General features: G+C 43.6%; 1 protein-coding gene across 4 annotated transcripts in view; it reads right to left on the reverse strand.

Moving 5' to 3' along the window:
* The window catches only part of FAXC (failed axon connections homolog, metaxin like GST domain containing), a 73,639-nt gene that overhangs the window by 20,758 nt on the left and 29,001 nt on the right, over nt 1-23,880 (reverse strand). For all 4 annotated transcript variants that reach the window (XM_040474231.1, XM_040474230.1, XM_040474229.1 and 1 more), the window contains one exon: nt 22,309-22,532. In XM_040474231.1, the coding sequence (XP_040330165.1) occupies nt 22,309-22,532 (224 nt within the window). The remainder of the gene's footprint in view (nt 1-22,308; nt 22,533-23,880) is intronic.

Here is a 23,880-nt window from a genome sequence, read left to right on the forward strand (position 1 = left end):
CATTACGGGGGAGAAAGGAGTTGCTATCTTATATGTGAAGTTATTAATCAAGGAGAACACCAGAGGAAGAACCTAAATTTAATGCCTCCTCAGATTTCATTCTAGAAAGCAACTAGCTAGCCCTGCGATTTTCTGTAAGATTCTCTGAAAGAACACCCAAAAAGAATTTTTCTCAGCTTGTATGAATCATCTTGACCAAGTCCCCACTGACCAAAACCAATCATCTCTCCTCTCCCTCCCCATCGCCTCTTTGCTGATGTCCCGGCTCTTCAGATTCTCTATGGATGAGACCAGGAAGTATATACCATCCCCACTATAAGGAACGAGTTGCATTTGTTCTTCTATACTTCAGTCCTCATAATGTGTCCTCATAATGTGTTCATAATGTGTCCGACCTTATGAACGTCACACACCCAAAGCCTCCATGGGCATATAACTGTAACTTTAGAAAACTTGGAGAAAGGATTTGCACCAAGTGGAAAAACTTCACACATGGGAAATCTAGATTAGGAAAGTACTCCTCAGAATGAGGCAAATGCCTGCTAAAACTCACGTATTATTATAATTTAATATCATTAAACAGTAGCTCCTGGAAATCACAAAGAACTACAACTAACCTCTCAAATGATGACATAATGTTACTGACTCACTGATGATTGGCCTTATTCATCTCTCTTCTTCTTTTTTTTTTTTTTTTTAATTTTAGAGATGGGGAGACAGAGAGCGAGAGGGAGAGACAGGCAGAGGGAGGGAGGGAGGGAGGGAGAGAGGGGGAGAGAGAGAGAGAGAGAGAGAGAGAGAGAGAGAGAGAATGCTAAGCAGGCTCCATGCTCAGCACGGAGCCCAAGGTGGGGCTCAATCCCACGACCCTGGGATTATGACCTCAGCTGAAATCAAAAGTTGGATACTCAACCAACTAAGCCACCCACGTACCCCTATTCATCTCTCTTCTTAAAGTTGCTACAATACTGTTGCTTCTGAGTCTGACTACACATTGGACTGAAATCTGAAGGGTTTAAAAATCACATGGGTCTCCCCAATCTCACCTCACCTCCCCAAGTACACCTTCTTTTTTTTTCTTTTTTAAGTTTGTTTATTTATTTTGAGAGAAAAAGAGAGAGAGAGAGAGCACAATCAGAGAAGGGGCAGGGAAAGATGGAGAGAGAATCCCAAGCAGGCTCCACACTGTCACCACAGAGCCCAATGCAGGGCTTGAACTCATAAACCATAAGATCATGACCTGAGCCAAAACCAAGAGTGAGACACTTAACCAACTGAGACACCCAGGCTCCCCCACCAAGTACACCTTCTGAGGGTAAAGAATACATATCACTCAACTCAAACTACATCCCAGGAGAGGCTTTCCCCTTAATTTCATTTCTGTCTCGGCTGCCCTGTATTCGGGAACCTGCTGTTCCATCTCTGTATTCAATAAGGACTCTCTGCTAGCGCCCACATTCTGGTTTGGTTAGTGAAACAACACATCAGACAAAACTCAATGTCACACTGAATTTAAGTTCAAATCCTTTTATAAGGAACTTACCCTTTTAAGAAGACTGACTAGTAGTGGATTCCCACGGGAGGTTTTGTGTTTGGCCATCAAGGCCATGCAAGCAGTCTCCACAGCCCTCAAGGACTTTTATTCATTTTATAGATCTCAGGTTTCACCTTAGTCAGAACCCAGGATCCTCAACCATTTTCGAACATTGAAGCAAGCACCAAAAACTGGTAAAGATCTTTCACCACCAGAACTGTTTAGGGCCTACCCAGAGTGATGGATCTTACTCAGATTCACTCAATGGGCACAGGTCCCTTGGGGTAAAATCAAAGCTATAGATTTTATCTTTAAACATGGAAATCCTATATGTTCTTAAATGCTATGCCCATGACCATGCTAAATATCACATCGGAGTTCTGTGTGAAGCTTCTTCTTAAGTGCAGGACGGAATTCTTATCCTACTTTATAGGAGACCTTATTACTCCTGTACTGAATGCTTTTGTCCATGTATCCTGACCATTACACGGTTTAAAACGTGCCACATTACTCTCTCCCCAGTGCAGACTGCTTTCTCCAAGATCACTGAATCCTGAGACAGAAACCTCCCACGTGCCAAGCTCTATTGCTTTGGAAAAGATACAGATTTCTTCAGAGCCAAGACAAAAATAACCCTTTAAGAATCAGAATGGGTGGGGCACCTGGGTGGCGCAGTCGGTTAAGCGTCCGACTTCAGCCAGGTCACGATCTCGCGGTCCGTGAGTTCGAGCCCCGCGTCGGGCTCTGGGCTGATGGCTCAGAGCCTGGAGCCTGTTTCCGATTCTGTGTCTCCCTCTCTCTCTGCCCCTCCCCCGCTCATGCTCTGTCTCTCTCTGTCCCAAAAATAAATAAACGTTGAAAAAAAAAAAATTAAAAAAAAAACAAAAAGAATCAGAATGGGTAATCATAATAGTATCTTGAGAGACGGGAAGATAAGATTCTACTTCTGAAAGATGTAAAACCTTTTACTGAAAAACTTGAGGCAAATGAGATCTGATGCCTGCCACCCACCATAGCAGCATAAGCACTCTTCGGTGTGCTGACAGCCTGGCATCACTCTTCACAACTCAGCAGTCACTAAGTCTCCTGCCGGGATTAACAGGACAGGAGCCATGTAGGTGTATTTCTTATTGCCGAATAACAAAGCACCCAAAACTCAGCAGCTTAAAACAACAAACATTTATTGCCTCACAGTTTCTGCGGGTCCAGAATCCAGGCAGCCTTAGCTGGGTGCCTCAGGCTCAGGGTTTCTCACAGGCTATAATGAAGAAGTTGGCCAGGGTTGCAGTTAACTCAAGACTTGACTCAGGGAGGCTGTTTCCAAACTCATTTACAGGCCTCGGGTACTTGCTGGCTCTTGGCCAGAGATATGCATTCCCTGCCACATAGACGTCTCCATAGAGCAGCTCACAACAGTTCTGGCTTCTGTCAAAGCAAGCAAGTGACAGCAAGAGCAAGAGAGAGGAGATGCCCAAAATGGAAGCCACAGTCTTTTTATAACCTCACCTTGGAAAGGATATCCCATCGCTTCTGCCATATTCTATTTGTTGGAAGCAAATCAATAAATCTAGCTTACACTCAAGGGGAGGGGACTATACAAAAGGATGAACACCAGGAGGCAGGAATCACTGGGGGCCATCTTGGAGGCTGCCTACTACAGGAGGAATCTATCAGGGCTACATTCAAAAGCATTTGGAAGTTTAATGTCATGATATCTGTAGTTTACTCTAAAATACTAGCACACACACACACAAAAATAGCGAAAGCAAATATAGCAAAATGTTAACAATCATTAAATCAAGATGATGATTATAAAGCTATTCATTGGACTACTATTCTACTTTTCTGTGTCTGGAAAGTTTCCTAATTAAAAACATCAAAACCATCTGATCTTGTTCAGTAATAATGGATCAAGGAGGAAAATTGTATCAACTAGACTAAATCTTATAACATTATAACATTTGGCAGAAAACCTCAATGTTTAAATAGACTATACTAAACCACCCTCATCTAACAGGTTACTGAACTGAACTACTTGGGGTTTATTTGGTACCCAGATGCTCTGACAGTCTCATCAAAATGGTTCCTTGTGACTCTGTCTAGATTGTGAAATCAATGAAGAAAGAAATCACACTAGATGATGAGCACTACTTGAGAGCTAACACGGTACCCCCAGTACCCAGCCCCATGCCCCACACCTAGCAGGTACTCAGTAAACATATCAAATCTTTTAGACCAAAGTTATCCCTCCCATACGTGATGGCATAGAACTCTTGCATCTAGAACTCCGGGGCACAACCAAAGGCTTGTATAGGTGCTTGAGCTAATAGTTCATGAAGAACTATTTGGCCCTGTCCTAGACAGCTACAGCTCACTGTTCCATGGAGGCAAGATGGCCTTCTAACCAGGTAACACAATGAGTCAGGACCTTAAGTTCTCATGAGAGAACATCAAAGCCTGGACCACCTGGTTTCTAATGCAAGGAGAACTGTCTTAAACCAATAACATGGAAGAGCTCTACCTCTGGTAGTCACCAAAAGAATTAAACATAAAAGAGCTGACTCAGGGCTAGCTAAAACTTTCCCTCAACTTCTGCCCCCAAAACTATCTTATATTAAACGGTGGGTCTATGAGGTGCCTGTGCTATGGCTATAGGGTAAGTTATCAAAACCTTTAGGCTCTCTAACCTCCAAGTCTATAATAACTTATATCAGAAAAAATATATATAGGAACTACATTAAAGTAGGTCTCCAGAAATATGCCTTTGGAACAGCAATTCAATGCTAGACCTTGAGCTTTCACTAAGGAAAACTTTTATAAATGTTTACATTCAAAAAACACTATCTAGGGGTGCCTGGGTGGCTCAGTCGGTTGAGCATCCAACTTCGGCCCAGGTCATGATCCCACGCTTTGTGGGTTCAAGTCCCGTGTCGGGCTCTTTGCTGACAACTTGGAGACTGGAGCCTGCCTCGATTCTGTGTTTCCTTCTCTCTCTGCCCCTCCCCCACTCTGTCTCTCTGTCTCCCAAAAATAAGTAAACATTAAAAAAAAATTAAAAAAACAAAACAAAACACTGTCTATAAGGGCCACCTGACTGGTTCAGTCCATAGAGCATGTGACTCTGGATCTCAGATCTTATTTATTTTGAGAGAAAGAGAGCAGGGGAGAGGAAGAGAGAGAAGGAGACAGAAAGAATCCCAAGCAGGCTCTACACTGTCAGCACTGTGAACTCACAAACTGTGAGATCGTAACCTGAGCCAAAACCAAGAGTCAGAAACTTAACCAACTGAGCCACCCAGGTACCCCTCAAGTTTCCCTTCTTACCTTGGTGGCCAAAAAAACTTAAACTGTGCCCGATTCCAGGAATACACTCATTCCAAGAACATGATTTTTTTCACTCAGTTTCTGAAAGTTTTGTATTATGGTTCCATACGTTATATTCCCCTCCCTTACATGTGGATTGCCTCAAATTCCTTTTGGAAGTTAGTATTCATTCAGCACACAGTTACTGAGTGCCTACTATTTTCCAGACCTTCTGTTAGGTACGAGGGTTAGAGGGAAGCCAGTCAGTCAATTCCTTCAAAATAATAAATAATGTTCTCAGGCAAGGTTTGGGGAAAGTTGGGGTGGGGGGATGGGAGGCACAGAAAGAGGCCAGACAAGTATAATATAGTACTCCATGATGGAAGCCATTACAAAATGAAACAGGAGAGAAGAGCAACATACAATGTAGGCAGCCCCATGGGGCTGGAGGAGGTTGAGAACATCAAGAAAGTGTCCAAGTAGAAATAAAACTTACACACCTGTGGAATTAAGCAAGGCAAGGGAGACTGACTATGTGAAGACATGAAACTGTCCAACAGCACAGTGTGCTTCAGGAATCCAAGGGTAATTTGCTGTGGTAGAAAGCAATGTGCATGAGAGGGAGAAGTAGGAAATGAGGATTGAGATGTGAGCAGAATTCAAGTTGTAAAGAAAAGGAGTTTGGATGTTAGTCTAAAAGACTGAGAGCCTACAGTTCAGATTTACATCTTAGATTAAACAGCTAGATTAAACACGCTAAGAGCCTACATCTTAAACACACTAAAAGCCTACATCTTAGATTAAACACGCTAGCAGAATTAAAAAGCAGACCTGGAGATTGGGACATCAGCTAAGAAGCTGTGGCAAAATCTAAGCAAGAGACATTGGGTGCCCCTCCTATAGCGATGAGGCAGAAAGGAGGTAGGAGATGAAGGCATTTGGTGAGCACCTTGGTGATGAGGTAGGTGTACCCATTCCTTCGGTGAGCAAGCACTGATAGAGCCCTCAGCTCTAGAGACCAACTCCTGGGTCCAAGCCTGACCCCACCCACTGCTTATTAGCTATGTGCTCTTAGGTCAGTTAGTAAACCACTCTGTACCTCAGTTTCCTCACTTAAAAACCAGGCATAATACTACTGATAATAACAATGTACCTACCCTCATATACCTTTGGTGAGGATGAATGAGAATAGTTCCTGTCTCATTTAATTCTCACCAAAATCATATGAGAATAGGTAGTTATTATATCACTGTGAGGATACACACACACACACACACACACACACACACACATATACATACACCTATATGTACGTGTCATATATTTATAGTAGATATTTTGTATCATATATAATAAGTATAATGTTAAAGATTATTATATAATCAATGTATAATATGCATTATGTATTATGCATATTGTGAAATTGTTATGCATATTATGAAATTATTATGAAATTATGAATTATTATGAAAGTAGGGACTACCAAATGAGGGTATTATATATTGTATTACTATTTGCTTACGCACACTGGCAATGCTCCACAAATATCAGCTCTTGTCAATATTATTTTGGTTATATGCAAGACAGCTCTGGAGGCTTGGGAAACAGGGACTAACAGAACAGACAAGGTCACTGGTCTTGTGGAGTTTACATCACATGGAGTGACGATAAACAGGCCAATCAATAAGTGATAAGTGCCACACAGAGAATAAAAGTAAGGTGACATGACAGCGGGTGGTGACAGCTACACTAAACAGTTCTGTGAGTCAGGGAAGGCCTCTCTGTGGAGGTGATATTTTTACCCAGAGATATGAATGTCCAGGAGGATCTAGCAATGCAAAGATCTTGAGGGCGAGAATTTTAGGCACAAGGAACAGCTAAGACAAATGCCCTAGATGGGAAACAAGCTTGGTGGGTTTACGAAGCAGAGAGAAGACCAGTGCAGCTGGCATATAACGGACAAGTAGGATTAAGAAGTGAGACTGGGCCTGGGTGGCTCAGTCGGTTAAGCGGCCGACTTCGGCTCAGGTCATGATCTCGCGGTCCGTGAGTTCGAGCCCCCCGTCGGGCTCTGTGCTGACCGCTCAGAGCCTGGAGCCTGTTTCAGATTCTGTGTCTCCCTCTCTCTGACCCTCCCCTGTTCATGCTCTGTCTCTCCCTGTCTCAAAAATAAAAATAAAATGTTAAAAAAAATTAAAAAAAAAAAAAAGAAGTGAGACTGGAAAGCAGGCAGGGCTCTGGCAATGTAGGGGTTTGAAAGCCAGGTAGAAGATAACGGAAAAGGAGAAATCTGGAATGACTTTTTAGCATCTGACCTGAATAACTGAATGGATGCTGATCCCATTCGCAGAGAAGTCACAGGTTTGGTGGGAGGGTAAGGAGTTCTTTGGGGATGTGCTGAATTTGAGGTGGCTGTGGGACACCTACGTGAAGATAACAGCTGGACTCAGGAGATGACCAGAATGTGGGGAAGGGAATCTGAGGAACCACTGTAGGGGCCAATGGCAGGCTGTCCCCAAAATGTGCCACTTTGGCATATTATTTTACATAAAAGTTACTTAAGAGAAGCCTGTGCAAGGACACTCAGACCATCCTCCACCCCCTGAAAGCAGGAAACAAATCTCCCATGTGAAAGGTGTCCTCCCTGTACCAGGAGACAAGAGACAATCTTACCACCAGAAACCGGAAATTTAGAGCCGAGAAGGCCATATAAACAACCTGTGTTACCTTTACTAATTTATTACTGCAGCCCAAATACTGTTTAGAATTCCTTACTAACTGAAGCTCCCAAAGTTTTCTTTTTTCTATCAATTCCTCATAGATCTACTGTCTCTTTGTCCAAAAAAAATATACAATCTGCCTGCCTTGGTCATTTCTTTAGGTCTCAATCTCATTATGGGGCCTCTGCATGTGTGTAATAAAACTGTTTTTTTTTTTCCTCCTGTTAATCTATCTCAAGTAAATTTAATTTTTAGTCCAGCTGGAAGACCTTAAAAGATAGAAAAGAATTTTTCATTCCCTTCACCATCAGTATTTAAGGAACTTGCAAAGCAAAAGTAGGAAAGAAAGGTCAGACAGATCCAGTAAGTAAGATAAAGGCTAAAAAGTGTTCTGCAAAGACTTCTGGCTTCTCCCAGACCATTTGGGTTCAAATCTAAGCTCCACCATTTACTAACTGGGTGTCCCTGGGCAGGGGACTTCTTTGTGCCTAAATTTCTTCATGGGAAGGATCACTGTGAGCACTAATGAGTTCATACAAAGTAAGTGCCCGCATTCGGTTGGTAGGTTATAGCCAATTAGGACACGGCCTGAAACAGCAAGATACTAATGCCTCCTCAGGGGATGCCCAGAAATCTGTGACTTGAAAATGGAGGATGAAGCCTCCAGAGAAAGAGAAAGCCTGAATCCTTTGTTCTTCAGCACATCCAAGAAACCTCATTTCCATTAGCCTTACAGCAGGAGACACTCCTCAGAGTCTCTCCCTCAGGTAGACATTTCCTACTTCCAAATGAAGCCTGAAATAAGGCTTTTATGCAGATCTGGTGAACAGGCAGGTTGCCATTTATCCTTCCAAGAGCACCTGAGGGCAGGGTAGGGCGGGGGGGGGGGGGGGGGAGGAGTCTGGATACAGTGGTGCAAAGAGTGAATGGGAGGTGAGTATGACAATCGCTGCTTTTCAGATGAGCTTTGTGAAGGGAAGTCAAGGGATCGGACAGAAGGGAGAGACTTCTATGTAAGTAGGAGGAGCCTGTAAAGAAATACAGGGTGAAGAGAGGAAAGACAGAATTTGAACTCAGACTCCTAGAGGGAAGGATGGGAGGGGGCGGGACTCCTCAGAATGACGAGGCTGAAGCTGACCAGGCTGACTTGGGGCACTGCAGGATGGGAAAGGCGGAGGAGAGCTGGGCAAGGGGATGAGAACAGCGTCCGTCATGGATCTCGGGCTAGGCTGAGTGACAGTGAAGTGAATAGGGGAAGGGGGGGCTAACAAAATGGCAGGGGTGGGGGGGAGAAGGTGAAGGAGAAAGGAGCCTGAGGTTGAGAGACAGTCAGTGATCAAGTGTGGAAGTGAGGTGGCTACTCAGGGTGTGCCGACAGGCTCTGAGGCCCTGGTCAGAAGTCAACAGCGCCAGGTGCCCTCTGAGTCCAGAGCTGGCCCAGGGGAGAAGGCAGGCAGCTCTGTGGAAGGAGCAGAGGTCACTGCAGGGTTCGGGGTGGAGGCTGGGAGGTGTTGGACAAAGGCCCACACAAGCGCTGTGGATGCCTACGGTGGGGTCAGGACTGAAACCTTGGTCAGGATAACCTTGGGTCTGGCTGTCCATCTGCATAAATCTTTAAGATTCCAAGTGAGATTGAGAAAATACTTGCCTCAAACATCACTGAGCATAGATCTGTGAGATATAAATAGATCAGTTACATTTTAAAGGAAACCTCAAGTTCAATAGAAAAATGGACAAAGGATTGGAACAGCGAACTCACGTAAGAAACAAGAAAATTAAAAAGGAAGAAAAGATTCTTGGAGGTGATTAAAGAATCAGAGTACAAAGTAACCTTAAGGTAACAGTCTATAATGAATGAAGTGGTCAGCTTTTTTTTTTTTTTTTAGTCATCAGACCTGTTACTCATAAGCCTTCAGTGAAACTGGTACCTCTATCTTTTATTGGTTACTTTGCAAATCTGTGCTTGTCTTTTGGAAAACACCATGGCAATGCCTAGGAACAGACCTAATGATGTTCATAACCTTTCACCCAGTAATTTCACTCCTCTGAGTCTACTACTCCAAAGTAAAGTATATTTAATTTTAGCATTTGCTTTAAAAAATTAACAGAATACAAAGATATGTGTACATCACATAGATTTCCTAAGAATTTGCATGTGGAAGATAGAGGAAGATAGAAAATTGTTACTGAGTTATGTAACAGAATGATGGTATCTAAAATTTTTTCCATTGTTTTAAATGTTGTTTAGTCTTTTTTTTAAAGTTTATTTTTGAGAGAGAGAGAGAGAGAGAGAATATGTATGAGCAGGGGAGGGGCAGAGCGAGAGAGAGAGAGAGAGAGAGAGAGAGAGAGAGAGAGAGAGAGAATCCCAAGCAGACCCCACGCTGTCAGCACAGAACCTGATGCAGGGACTGATCTCAGGATCGATCAGTCATGACCTGAGCCAAAATCGAGTCAAATGCTCAGCTGACTGAGGCACCCAGGCACCCCTACTGATTAGTCTTTTTAATACAAACTGAAATTTTTAAATAAAAATGATGTAGTACCATATATCAGGTCATCATTTATCTATAATTCCTCCCCGGGTTAGGCAGTCTACCCAGTGAATTTTATCCAGGCAACTCACCCCACCAGAACACAAATGCAGAGGGGCTTCCATATCTGGCAACAGGAAAGGATGCATACTGGCAAAGACTTTAAAAGTGTATTATCTACACGGTGCTATCTTGTGAATTTTTCATTCTTTTATTCTAATCATTCAGGAATTGGAATCCTGAAATTTTAAACATAAAGTCAAAGACACACTTTTCTCAGAGGAAGAAATAGCTAGAATGTTCCCAGGGTAAAGTAGAGACCAGATCACTTCTGTCAGAATTATACCAACCAATCTGTGTTGCTAAATAAGCCGCAAAGATTTCTAAAAACTCGGTACTCATTAGCATTTGATTTTATTCTGCTAAAAGTCATTTTTTTGGTTGTTTTCATGAATAGCCAATATATTTGGACCCACTGAGTTAGCAACAATGAAAATGCAAAAGAAACAAGCCACAGTCTGGCCCCAACTGCCTACTCCCCATGAGGGCGCAAACACCTTGAGCAGGGCCTGGCCCCACCAGCCCCTGGCTATTTAAGGATACCCCAGCCCCCTGGCCATGCATTCCTCCCTCATCCCTCTGGAAGCCCAGACTTCCTGAAAACAAGCGTTGATGCCCATTAGTGGCCTGCAAGCAATTTAGAGTTATTGAAGAATATGTATAGACCTGTCAGAGTAAATCACTTCCACTTCAGGAGGTGAGTACAGGACTCCAGCAGGAACTTGCAAAAAAGCTTAGGCACTCCCTGGAACCCAATCAATAGAGGTAAAAACAGAATTTATGATTTTCAACTCAAATTATTACTATCCCTGCATGTGATTTTAACAAGCCACCAATGCAAACATACAGAAGTTGTACTAGAGCCAAAGAAAAGCATTACTGTTATCTGAGCAGCCTGAGACCTACTCCTTCGCCTCTCTGACCCTCACGGGGCTTTCTCATCTGTAAAATAACTAGCTCCCAGGGGTGTGGTAAGATACAACATCTTGAAGATGCTGTTAAAAATTTTAAATGTATCTATGGGGCACCTGGGAGGCTGAGTCAGTTAAGCATCCAACTCTCGACTTTGGCTCAGGTCATGATCTCAGTTTGTAGGTTCGAGCCCACCTTCAGGCTCTGCACTGACAGAGCAGAGCCTGATTGAGATTCTCTCTCTCTGCCCCTACCCCACTCTCACACAAGTGCACGTGCACACTCTCTCAAAAATAAATAAACATTTAAAAATATTTTTAATGTATCTAAATGTCTAAAATTTATCCACACAAAAAATCAGCCTACTAGATTTTCGGCATGGAAAGAAGGAAAGACTGTGCGAGGCACCATACGCACACCCTACTGAATGAAGTAGGCTCAGTTTGTTCTGAATTTCCTCCCTTTTGATAGCTGCCCAAAGCAAGGCCCAGGCCCCTCTTGGGGCCTCTACCCACCCAGTCCCTCCTCCCAGCACCCAGGTGGGCCTTTCTAACCTCCCTGGCTGCCCAAGATTAGATTACAGACACATTTTAGTCACTTGCTGAGTTTAAAAAACACCTTTCCCCAGACCCCCTCCCAGAGATCTGAATTATTTGGCCTGTGCAGCTGTGTTTTATAAGGTCCTGACATGATTCTAATGCATAATCAGTGCTGAGAACCACTATTATGCTGAGTAGGCGACAGTAATTTGGAAAGGGTTTGGAAACTGCATTAGGAAACACTAATGCTTTGAGGTTCCAAAACATTCCCTTTAGTGTCTATTATTTTCTTCTTTTATCTGTGTGTTTCATCTTTCTAGCTAGATTGACAGACATAATTACTTCTTTTTCTTTTTAAAGCTTTTATTTAACTTTATTTATTTCAGGAGACAGAGCACGCAAGGGAGGGGTAGAGGGAGGGGGAGAATCCCTCTTAGCATGGAGCCCAGTGTAGGCCTCAAACCTACAGTGAGATCATGACCTGAGCCAAAAACAAGAGTCAGACTAACCAATTGAGCCACCCAGGCACCCCAGGCATAATTACTTCTATGTCTTTATTCCTCTGGCCTCAACATATGCTACATGTGTTCGTGTGTGATATATAACCTAACGCTTCTCATCTTTTTCTCATACCTGGTCCAGAAGGCTTCTCCAACCCATCACCTTCACTGGGAGGTATCATGTGTGGCTGCTGTGTCCCAGGTGGCTCCCAGCCTAGGCCTAAATGCCTAATGTGAATGGAGTGTTGTTTGCATAATATAATTAAACTGGGTAGGAAGAGCAGCTATTAAAATAGCCTATTCCAAGCTCACTTAAAAACAAAATTTCCCTGTTCATAAACCTTTGAGTAAAAATAACTTCCAAAGAAGTGGAGGTTTATTGAAAACCAACCACTGTTTATAAAGTAGATTTAATAGCAAGACATATAAACACAGATCATTTAAGGGACCAGACCTTCAGAAGGCAGGAGAGACAGCCAATCATAAATCACACACAGTCCAAGAGATCAACCAAAACTTGAGTGATCTCTATTTTGGCCTCTGCCTTGTTTTGTGGCTTGGAAAGTCACCTCTGCTCTCCCTTGTTTTGTAGCTTGGAAAGTCACCTCTGTTCTCCTCTCTAGAGAACCAATATAAAATCATGAAACCATCAGAACCAGAAGGACCCCCCCGCCCCCCAGAGACCATCTCTAGTTAGAGATCTCACCGCCTATAAAAAGACTCCTCAGCTATCCTGATGGTGGTCAGCAAGCTCACCTTGGAATAATTCCAAAGAACAGCCACTCCTACCACATCACAAGACAAGCCCTTCCAATTCAGGACAGGTCGTTTTAAAGAGCCGCCTCACCCTGACATGTAATCTGTGCTCATTCCCCCACGTACACACTCCACCTTCTCCTCTGTCCTCCTCCCCTCTCCCCAAACATGTCCATCATCTGCTGCAACACCTAAGTCACTACCCATTTCCAATATTTGAAAAAAGCTGCTATATGACCCCTACATCTTGGCTTCTGCAGACCATCCTTCCCCAGGATCCTCAAATTCCTTGCCTGAAATTATTTTGAGACTAACCACCTTCCTAACCACCCTTCTCTGGATACACCCTAGTTTGACCAAGTTCCTTTAAAAGATGGATCCCAGGGGCACCTGGGTGGTTCAGTCGGTGAAGCGTCAGACTCTTGATTTCGGCTCAGGTCATGATCTCACAGTTCGTGAGCTGGAGCCCTGCCCGGGCGCCCTGCAGACAAGACCTGCTTGGGATTCGGAAAAAAAAAAAAAAAAAAAGATGGATCCCAGAACTTAACATTGAAACTCTCTGTTCAATGAACACTTGTTGAATGCCTAGTGGGTGCCAGGCACTCAGGCCCTAGAAACAGAAATAAAAACACCAGTGAAGCTGAGGAGACAGTCAAACCAAATCATTAAAACATTAAAAGAAGGTGCAGGGAGTGCTCTGAGGAGGAAAGCACCAAGTGCCTGGAAGCAAGGAACAGATGTGCCCGACACACTGAGAGAAAGACCCAGAAAGGTTTCCTTAAGGAAACAACTTTTAAGCTGAAACACTGGGTGGCATTTAAAAGGCTAGGTTTTTATTGGCTTCTTTGACAGTCCATCATACCTGCGGTATACTGAGAATGAAATCCACAAAAATCCTGAAGTCTCTTTTTCACATGTTTCTCTCCACCCTATATTTGTGGAATTCAATTTGGTGACCTAAGTACAGAATTTGACATTTATCCCTATCAGACTTCCCGTTAAGGTTCAAAGCTTTGATTCCTGGGTTTTTTTTTTTTCATTATTTAATAAATAAATATGTGAAATGGTATGACTTTTGAAACTGTGGGACTCAACTCCAGAAAGTAGGTACTAGTTTTTATTTCTATCAGAATATGTCAGCGCCTCCTTCCCACCCCGCCAACATGCCACATTAAAAAACAAAACAAAACAAAACAAAACAAAACATGGGGCGCCTGGGTGGCGCAGTCGGTTAAGCGTCCGACTTCAGCCAGGTCACGATCTCGCGGTCCGTGAGTTCGAGCCCCGCATCGGGCTCTGGGCTGATGGCTCAGAGCCCGGAGCCTGTTTCCGATTCTGTGTCTCCCTCTCTCTCTGCCCCTCCCCCGTTCATGCTCTGTCTCTCTCTGTCCCAAAAACAAATAAACGTTGAAAAAAAATAAAAAAATAAAAAACAAAACAAAACAAAACAGGGGCGCCTGGGTGGCTCAGTCGGTTAAGCGTCTGACTTCAGCTCACCTCATGATCTCACATTTCCTGAGTTTGAGCCCCATGTCAGGCTCTGTGCTAACAGCTTGAAGCCTGGAGCCTGCTTCGGATTCTTGGGCTCCCTCTCTCTCTGCCCCTCCCCTGCTCATTCTCTGTCTCTCGAAAATAAACAAACATTAAAAAAAACTAACAGAAAAAATAAAAACTTTGCCAATTTGATTGACAGGGCGGTGCCTCATTTGTTAACTTAAATTGTTCTGATTACCAGAGATTGAATGCTCTTCATGTATTCATCATTTGTATTGTTTTTACAAATTCTCTTTTTATGTTTTCTACCCAGTTTTCTCCTTCAAATATTCACTTTTCTTACTGATTTGTACAAGTTCTTTAAATAGTAACATTAATTCCTTGTCACATGTTGCAAACATTTTTCCAGGTTTTCATTTCAATTTTAACTTTGTTTATTGACATCCAAGAGGTTTTATTTTGCTCAAGAAACCTAGCGATTCAACTTTTCTTTTGTTACTTTTCCCTTTGGTACCATATTTAGAAACACTTTCCCAAGTTCAAGATTATATTAAAGTTTCCCATATTTTATCCTGACGCCTTGATGGTTTCATATTTTGCATTTAAATGCTTAATCTCTTTGGAATTTATTCAGGTGCATGAAATAAAGGCAGGGGTACCGTGCTTATTTTGTTCCACATGGTTAGCCAGCTGTCCCAACACCACTTACTGAATTAATTTGTGTTTTTTTACCGATTCAAAAGGGCGCCTTTATCATATGCTTTGTCTCCACTTGTGTCCACCTCACACGCATCTGAGACTCGGCATACCCACACCTGAAATTCATGACCTTCCTTTTCTCCAGCATTCTCCAGCTCTGAATGGTTATTTGTTCACTAAGTTTTCACGTCAAGAACATGGTTACTCCTTACCCCTGCCCTCTCCATCACCATCTCTCTCCCCTCCCACACACATATCAAGTCCCCAAATTGTAATCAACCCTGTCTCTAGAATATAGCTCTAATCCATCATTTTATGTCCAACTCTACACCATAGCTGTAATCCACAATGCCATCTTATTTTTCCTGGACCTCAACAGCCTCCTCACTGGGCCCCCAAATAAATCCACTCTTGGTTCCTCTGGCACATTAAATATAAATAAGGTCAAGCCACCTCCCTACTTTCAACTTGTGTTAGAACACAACCCAAGAGGGGCGCCTGGGTGGCGCAGTCGGTTAAGCGTCCGACTTCAGCCAGGTCACGATCTCGCGGTCCGTGAGTTCGAGCCCCGCGTCAGGCTCTGGGCTGATGGCTCGGAGCCTGGAGCCTGTTTCCGATTCTGTGTCTCCCTCTCTCTCTGCCCCTCGCCCGTTCATGCTCTGTCTCTCTCTGTCCCAAAAATAAATAAAAAACGTTGAAAAAAAAATTTAAAAAAAAAAAAGAACACAACCCAAGATTATGTAAGTGATATGAAAACCATGTGATCTAGCTCCTTCCTACCTCTACCTCATGCCACACTTTGGTTCTCACACAGTTTCTAACACACCAGCCATCTTTTCACTCCTTGAAGGCTCCCAGCTGCTCTTCGTGTCAGAGCCTTCACATGTGAAGTCCCTTCTGTATTCCATGCTAGCCTCCCATCCCACCCCGTTCCTGCTCCTCACACACATGCCTGCCTAACTCTGGCTTATCTTTCAGAGTCCAGCTGAAGTATCACCTCCTCAAAGAATCCTTGAGGAGGGGCGCCCTGGTGGCTCAGTTAAGCATCCAGCTTTGGCTCAGGTCATTATCTTGGGGTTTGTGGGTTCGAGTCCCACATCAGGTCCTGTGCCGACAGTGCAGAGCCTGTTTGGGATTCTCTCTCTCTGTTCCTCCTCTGCTCATGCTCTCGCTCTCCCTCTCAAAATAAACTTTTTAAAACTTACCAAAAAAAAAAGAAATATAAAAGAGGCAGAAGGTGGGGTTTTGATGAGTTTTATGTCATTTTTATAACATTAAGTGCAATACCAGGCACATAGAATTGTACGGTACAGAAAAAAATACTTGCAATATATTAGGTGAGGAAAAGACAGGTTGGAAAATTATGTGCGTGTATGTGTGTGTTTTCAAAAATACATATATGTATAAATAAAAAAAACGTTGAAAAAAAAAGGGGGGGCGCCTGGGTGGCACAGTCGGTTAAGCGTCCGACTTCAGCCAGGTCAAGATCTCGCAGTCCGTGAGTTCGAGCCCCGCGTCAGGCTCTGGGCGGATGGCTCCGAGCCTGGAGCCTGTTTCCGATTCTGTGTCTCCCTCTCTCTCTGCCCCTCCCCCATTCATGCTCTGTCTCTCTCTGTCTCAAAAAATAAATAAAAAAACGTTGAAAAAAAATACATATACGTGACTCAAAATTACACACATATATACTGGAAAGACACGCACCAAAATGACAACTGTGGTTAGCAGTAAGTAATAAGATTACAGTGACGTAGTTTCCTTCTCAGTGTTCTTCTGAACCTTCCCAACTTTCTACAATTACTACTAAATTTAAAACTCAGAGGAAAGGTTTTTTTAGACTTGTTTCCCCAAAAACAGTGCTCTTTTTTTTAATATATGAAATTTATTATCAAACTGGTTTCCATACAACATCCAGTGCTCATCCCAAAAGGTGCCCTCCTCAATACCCATCACCCACCCTCTCCTCCCTCCCACCCCCCCATCAACCCTCAGTTTGTTCTCAGTTTTTAACAGTCGCTTATGCTTTGGCTCTCTCCCACTCTAACCTCATTTTTTTTTCCTTCCCCTCCCCCATGGGTTTCTGTTAAGTTTATCAGGATCCACAGAAGAGTGAAAACATATGGTATCTGTCTTTCTCTAAAACCAGTGCTCTTAATGGAATTGTGTTACATACAAAATCTGTGGCAGTGATAATGATAATAGCTAATACTTATTTAGCATTTTTATGTGCCAAGCGCTATAGAAAGTACATTACATAAATGCTTATTGAGTCCTCGTACTCTATGATGAAGGCATTGTCCTGACCCCCCTTCTGTAGATGAAAAAGTTCAAGTTGTTCATGGGAAGTCACACAGCTGCTAAGTGTGTGGAGTCCAAGATGCAAACCCCGGGGATCTGACTCCAGAAATCCTTCTCTCATAAACTACTTCCCAAAAACCTAACCTTTCTGCTCTTGATTTTTACATCTTCCATGCTTTTTTAATTCTCACCCTTTGGGGAGGGGATAGAAACAGACAATATATGCACTTCTTGCATGAGATGAAAATCAGGCATCCATTCCATGTGGTATCTCTGCTTCAAACACACCCACCTTCCCAAAGGGGACATGGGAACAAGCAGAACCGAACGGAGATTAGCACCGACCACTAGGCAATCCTCCCCCCATTACTGGCTCTCACAGCACCACAAGCCTCTCTTTCCGGCCCTCGTCACAGTTGCGTTTACATTTGCTTGTTACTTGACTGCTTACTATGTGCCAGCTGCAATTCTGAGCACTTTACATGTGCTTCTTTTCACCATTATGGTCCCCATTTTATACATAAGGAAACTAAGGCCTAGAGAAGTTAAGAAACTGGCCCAAGGTCACAAAGCTAAGAGGTGACGGAGGTAAGGTTTGACCTCTGGCTCTAGAGCCATTGCTCTCAAATGAATGAATGAAGGTATGTTCTCCATTTTCTAAAAAACCCTCTATCTCTTATTAGGATGGCTTAATTTTATTTCTGTAGGTCCTGAATATTTCTCATATATCATATTTCTAGTATTTTCATTTTTTATTATTGTAAATGGAAATTTTAAATATTTTCTAATTGGTTATTTGAGATATCAAGATGTTTATATGCTTATTACTTTGTAAACTTTTTATCATTTTCTTTTATTTCATCGTGGTAAGTGTACTCTTTAATCCCTATTCCCTATTTCCCCCATACCCCCACCCAGTTCCCCTCTGATAACCATCAGTTTGTTCTCTGTAATTAAGAGTATGTTTCTTGGTCTGTCTCTCTCTCTTTTTATTTCCTTTGCTCGTTTGTTTTGTTTCTTAAATTCCACATGAGTGAGATCATATGGTATTCATCTTTTTCTGACTGACTTATTTCACTTAACACAATACTCTCTAGCTCTATCTATGTTGTTGCAGATGGCAAGATTTCATTCTTTTTGTGGCTGAATAATGTTCCATTATATTATGGAACTTTCTTTATCCATTCATCTACTGATGGACACCTGGGCTGCTTCCATAGTTTAATTATTATAAATAATGCTGCGATAAACATAGGGGTGCATGTATCCCTTTGAGTTAGTGCTTTTGCATATTTTGGATAAATACCCAGCAGTGCAGTTCCTAGATCACAGGCTAGTTCTATTTTTAATTTTTTTGAGGAACCTCCATACCGATTTCCACTATGGCTATACCAATTTGCATTCCCACCGACAGTGCAAGAGTTCCCCTTTCTCCACATCCTCACCAATGCTTATTGTTTCCTGTGTTGCTAATTTTAGCCATTCTGACAGGTGTGAGGTGATATCTCATTGTAGTTTTCATTTGTATTTCCCTGAGGATGAGTGACGTGTAGCATCTTTTCATGTGTCTGTTAGCCATCTGTGTACCTGTAACTTTGTACACTTGTCGAACTCTTTCCATTAACTGTAATTTTAATTGATTCTCCATTATTTTAGCTATATAATCTCTTCATTTCTATAAATAAAAATTCTGTCTCCTCCTTCCCAACATGAAGACATCCTCTTTTCTCAACTAATCTTTATTGTTTAAATTTAATTTTTTATTTTTATTTGAATTTAATCAATTTTTAAAACTACATCCGTAGATATGTACTGCCTATATTTTAGTCTCTTCTCTACCACCTACCCCCTCAGGCCCAAGCCATTCACTATGACACCAACAGAGCCACTTTTCTAAATCACAAATATGGCTCTTTCTCTCTTATACTCGGAAGTCTGTACCACCTCCATGTTTTCTGTATGATAGAGTCTCTCAGCATCATTATTACTTTTTATAAGATGACCCCAAACTACTTTTTAATCTTCATTTAGACCATGATTCCAAAATCCCCCTCATTCATGATCCCTTTTCTCGTGATTTCCCCAAATGGTCCTTCCTTATTTTCTTCCTTGGGACAACCGTTTACTTTCTGGGGCCAACATGACTGCCACCTCTACTCTGGCTTCCCAAGCTTCCCTGTCATTTCATCCCTGCTCTTGCCATGTCTTCAGAGCACCACACATAGACCTCTGTCATGGGACTTGTCACAGCCCAACCTGAACATGGGTACTTATTTAGAGCAGAGGTCAGCAAATTTTCATGGAGCATCAGATGGTAAATATTTTAGGCCTTCTGGGCCATATTTGATCTCTGCTGCATTTTTCCCCCTCACATTTTAATAGTGAAAACGAGTCTTAGCTCAGAGATGATTAAATAAATAAATAAACAGGCCACCAGCTATGGGCCGTAATTTGCTTATTTCTAGTTATAAGTTCATCTCTCCTAGTTATAAGTTCATCTCTCCCACTGAACAGGTATCAGCTATCTGAGAGAGGGGACAATCTCTTACGCATTTTTGTATTCCCCAGCTCCTGCCACATAGAAGGCGTTCAATCCTTGAAGTCAATTGAACTGAAACATCAATAATTAATTTCTCCTGATGAGTCAAATACATCCCTGGACAATTTCCCCAAATCTTGAACTACCTTAACAAAAGTCATTATGCATTTTCAGTCTCTTAGGCATCTTAAAAGTCAGCTATATCCTCAGGGGAGGGGGGAGGTAATGCTTTTTGCCTCGTTTAGTAAGAAAAACTCTGATGTTCAGCCAAAGAGCCTCTCCCTCCCCAAAGGCAGCAAAAGTGCTTCTCCTATAGAGACTAGGCTGCTCCCGGGGCCCCCACACAGAACAGAACTCCAGCAAACTCCTTCTTTTCAAGTAACTGAATCAATTTCTCATTTCAGGAAATCATCTAGACTTGATGCTGTCTGGAGTACTTGCCAGGTACCCACCCTAGCCATCAACAATAGATCTACCTCCCATCTCACCATAATTGGGGAAGAAGGATTTTGCTAACTCATTAAGTGCCAGAGAAACATAGATAGTTACCATTACTCTTTTTATTTTATTTTTGAAAGAGAGAGAAAGAGACAGAGCATGAACAGGGGAGGGGCAGAAACAGGGGGAGACACAGAATCCAAAGCAGGCTCCAGGCTCTGAGCTGTCAGCACAGAGCCCAACGTGGGGCTCGAACCCATGAACTGTGAGATCATGACCTAAGCCAAAGTCGGACACTTAACCGACTGAGCCACCCAGGTGCCCCTGGTTATTATTATTCTTATTGCTATCACCCTGCTCCCCTGGTTCTCCCAACCAGACAGAGTTCTCCAGAAACTGATGATCACCACCTCCCTGGTTAAGAAACCAACACTGTTAAGTTTTTTTTTGAAGAGCAGCACTTTATTGGCATAATCTCTGTCTTAACTTTGAGAGCTCAATGCCTGGCTTGCTGGGGCTCCCACAGCATGAGCTAGAAAGGAAGCTGAGAACAGGGAGAGCCATTACTAAGGAGAAAATGGCCCACTGCATGTCTGCTCTGTGAGGCTGAGAGTCCAGTACTGTTTCCACGGGAATAAGGCAAACTTGAGACTAATCGCTTCATACCTACAACAGGCAAGCCCCTCTGGGCCCAGAAAAGCAAAGAACCAGAAGATACAGGCAGCGTCGGTCTTCAACCCAGGCAGTGCTTTTGAACATCTGTGTAGAGCAGGAGCCAACAGCAACCCCCCCACAAGACAAAGGTGGCAGAGAGCTGGCCATGCTGTTGGGATTCTCCCCCTGCAGGCCAGGGTTCATGGGAGGACTCCAGGACTTATGAACATCTGGAGTGCAGAGCAGGGAAGGAGCCAGAGTGAGTCACCCTGTAGGGGGCAGGTTATACCCAGCAAAGGCCCCAGTTCCTGGAGCACCAGATGGGTTTCAACAAAACAAGCCCCAAACCCCACTTCCTAGAGGAGATGAGGAACCCAATGTGCTCTAGAATGGAGGGGGCCAAAAGACAGTTAATAAAAACCCACGTCCCCCAGGCAAAATAAGCAGTCGCATAAGACTAGGTCCCATGACTAGTCACACAGAGGGCTTCGCTCCCGATATGCACTAGTTGTCTCCAGGAGAAACCATCATTTCACACACAGGAGCTTCTGAATTCAAATGACCGTGTTTACTAGCTGACATAGTTAAGACTCAAGCTCTGCCCAGTACAGAATCGCATCGGCCCAGCCACCTCCAGTGTCCAGCGAGGTGACAAAGGACACATAACTCCACTCTCGGTAGCCTCAGCTGCCCAGACCTACGCTGCTCCGGGCTTCTCTCTGAGGGGCTTCCCCAGCACAGTTCAACCCACTGTGCGCAGTGAACGCAAACTCAGAAGAGTTACCACATGCTGGTAAGAGGAGGCCTGAGATTACAAACGCGAAACGTGAAAAAGGACTCGGGGCACGTGCACGAACCTGCGCCGCCGGCCTTTCTAGTAGCTTGAGGTCCCCCGGATACACAGTTGACGCTTCAAGCACGCGTGCTTACAAGCAGCCCTTTCACCCTGGCCTGTGTACACGTGAACGAGCTTCCCTGCCCAGAAACGCCCTCCGCTCACAACACGCGCCGAGACGCCAGCGGCGTTTCCGGCCAGGCAGCCGTGCCTCGCCACGTGCTACGTTCTCTGCTCGCGGGGGCCCCCCGGGGTCCCCCCACCCCCCGCACGAGACTGTCTCGCCCTAGCGACTGGGAAGAGAGACACTCGCTCCTGGAAATGAGGCGATCTGGTTAAATGGGGGGGGGGGGGGGGGGGAACTGCAGCCTCCAGGTGGAAGCAAAGAAACCAACCAACCAAAATAAAACTTTAAATCAGTACGCTAACAGTACTTTACTAATCATGCAAAAAGCAAGGATAGAAAACATAGAATATAGAAGGTGTGGTACGTTACCCAAGAGCCCTGCCAAGGACCGCATGTCCTTCTCCATCAGCATGTAAATCTCCTCCTCCGAGAAGCGGCCAATGCCGTGGCCGTGCATCTCGCGCTTCACAATTCCTTTCGTTATGTGGCACACGACCCACCTCAGCAGGTTACTGAAGGGACCGCCACCACTAAGAGAGAGCATCTTCCGGGTCTCATTGAGATTGTCCACCCACTGGCAATAAGCTAACGTCCTGGAATTGTGTGGAAAGAGGTTACTACCGGGCATTAGATACATATCAGCGCCACAGAGTCCATTTCCAGGGAGTGCGTCAGAAGTTCGCACGCTCCGGAGGAAATGAGTCAGCGCAGCTTTTACAAAGAGCAGCGTGCATGGCAGATATTACCACAGTTTCTGGTCAGGGCCTAGACCTCGGGTCTGGAAGAGAAACTAAAACAAATCCAGGTAACGATGCCATGCTACAATGCCACCAAACCTCTCTTGGCACCCGCCCTCAGATCCACGCCCCTCACCCCCCCCCCAACACCTCCCAAGGCACGCTTCTGCTTCCTCTGAGGCAACCCCTCAGAAAATACTAGAAACCCACTACAACAGGCTTTTAGGTGCGTACCTACGGGGACCCCAGGAAGGAGGCACAGTGACTGCGGTGCTGGCTTCACTCTTTCTTGATCTAAGTAATGGATATGCAGGTATATGCTGTGTGGTAATTAATTAAGCTGCACTTTTGTAATTTGGTGCAATTTGGGAGTGCATTTTATATTCTACAGAGTCAAAGAGTTTTTTTAAAAAGGAAAACTTTTGCCTTTTTGACAGACGATTAGGGAGTAGGTAGACCTGTCCATGTTTATTATAAACTATATAAATTATAAATATTACGTATAGGATTTGCTCTCCAGAAAGTCAACTCTGCTTCAGTTTGTTTCTCCAGGGCTCTTAAAGCGAACACAAACACCAAAGGAACTTAGTTGAGTTGTTTTTCCCATCTGGGTGATGCTCGTGGCCAAACGCTCCCGTCCAGGAGTTCCCATGTTCTGTGCACAGACAGCTAAGCAGCTACCCGCTGTCGGTGCGGTGTGCTGGCTGCAATACTCAGGCCGACACTGATTTTGTTCTCAGAACTTGTGCAATTGCAGGACTGTTTCTACGGCTAATAAAGCTGGTAGATAGAAATTAAAACGGCTTCCTGCTGAAGGCTGAGAAAAGTATAGCTGTGAGAGTAGAGACATAAGATATTTTAGTTTCTCCCCATAATGAGCAATAAAAGATATACTGGTAGTCATCTCTACTCCTAGTGTTAGTTGACAGCAATGATGGCCACTTTGGAAAAATATGTTTGCAGAGAGAACACAAGGAATTGTAATAAATTATAGCTACTTTTCTACCTCGTCTTTTTAAAAGAAAAACAGAGTCCCTGAAATGTTGATCATTTTATATAATTCTATTCTTTCCCATCTTCTTTTCTCTACAAAAGGAAGAAACAGAAGATTTCGGTAAAAAACTTTAAGCATTCCTGATTTTTACTGGAAAAGTCCTACAGCCAATTTCAACATACCCTTTGTACTATAACCGTAACTCTTCTT

This window comes from Herpailurus yagouaroundi, unplaced genomic scaffold, assembly GCF_014898765.1.
Source record: "Herpailurus yagouaroundi ecotype Mexico unplaced genomic scaffold, PumYag 139, whole genome shotgun sequence".
NCBI classification, from domain to species: domain Eukaryota; kingdom Metazoa; phylum Chordata; class Mammalia; order Carnivora; family Felidae; genus Herpailurus; species Herpailurus yagouaroundi.